Source organism: Naegleria gruberi (assembly GCF_000004985.1).
Source record: "Naegleria gruberi genomic scaffold NAEGRscaffold_128, whole genome shotgun sequence".
Classification (NCBI taxonomy): domain Eukaryota; phylum Heterolobosea; class Eutetramitea; order Acrasida; family Naegleriidae; genus Naegleria; species Naegleria gruberi.
Window position 1 is genome coordinate 1 of NW_003163199.1, and position 1058 is coordinate 1058.

Here is a 1058-nt window from a genome sequence, read left to right on the forward strand (position 1 = left end):
TCCACTCTTATTGAGTTGCAACTTTTTCCAATAATCCAATAATTTCTAAGGGCTACTTCCTCATCAATAGAACAATCTATTGCAAGTTGTTCATGAGTAACATTACTAGTCACAAAATAATCACCTCCAATATGTTTCTCAAATAATTTCAATACAACATTCTCAGGAATTTGATTAAAAGCAAGATAAACCATCAATTCCGAATCAGTCCAATTCTTCAATGATTTCCCATTCGCATTCTTCATTGATGATTTATTAATTTCCCTCAAATATTGATTAACCTCATCATCGGAGAGTAAACCCGTAGAAAAATCTTCCTCCCAATCCAAATCTAACATTGAATCAATAACTGTAACACTTTTTCCATCCTCTTTATTTTCAGCATTATTAGCCTTTGTTGATGATGACTTCTTATCGAGGTAGGCTAAAAGGTCTTCCATTGTTTTTTTCCTTAAATTTTTCAAAAAATACAACAAACATACAACGCCTAGGTAAAGCGAAGAATTGCATTTCAAAGCCTTCGCCTTAGTATTAAACAAAATATTCAAGGGACGTAAAGGAATGTATTGATAGTGTGGTAAAGAAAATGACCTTTTTGCAACCTTAAATAATACATAGCAAGACTGGAAAATTGTTTTTTGGCTACTTGAAATCTGCGAAGTCAGTTTTTACCAGCTGATTATTTTTAGTCGCGAGTTTTTGATGTTGTCTAGCTGGTTTTGACCATCCCAGCGCTGGGATGGTAAGCTTAAAAATTCTCCACCAGCTAGTCTTGCTATGTTGTCTTCAACTTTCCAAAAACGAAATCAATTTTGTATCCGAACATCACATGTCGGTAATGTATAAAAGTTAATTGCTGAACCTGTGTTGATATGAAGTGAGCATGAACAAATGGAAGGAAGAGCACATCAATCGTTCCTGATTGTACATCAAACACCACAAAAAAAGCATCGCTCTCCATACACATTGCAATTATCATCAACAACAACTTTAAAAGCATGAGTGAAACATCATCAACAACAGCTGCTGATAATTCAGCATCAACAACACCAATAACA

The 1058-nt window shown here is 34.3% G+C and overlaps 1 protein-coding gene across 1 annotated transcript in view; it reads right to left on the reverse strand.

The window, feature by feature from the left end:
• Nucleotides 1–56: 56 nt before the first annotated feature.
• NAEGRDRAFT_76375 (uncharacterized protein) overlaps nucleotides 57–1058 on the reverse strand; it is a gene marked incomplete at both ends in the record, with an annotated part of 34457 nt that continues 33455 nt past the window's right edge. Inside the window, one exon of the mRNA XM_002668658.1 lies at nucleotides 57–433. Coding sequence (XP_002668704.1) covers nucleotides 57–433 — 377 coding nt within the window. The remainder of the gene's footprint in view (nucleotides 434–1058) is intronic.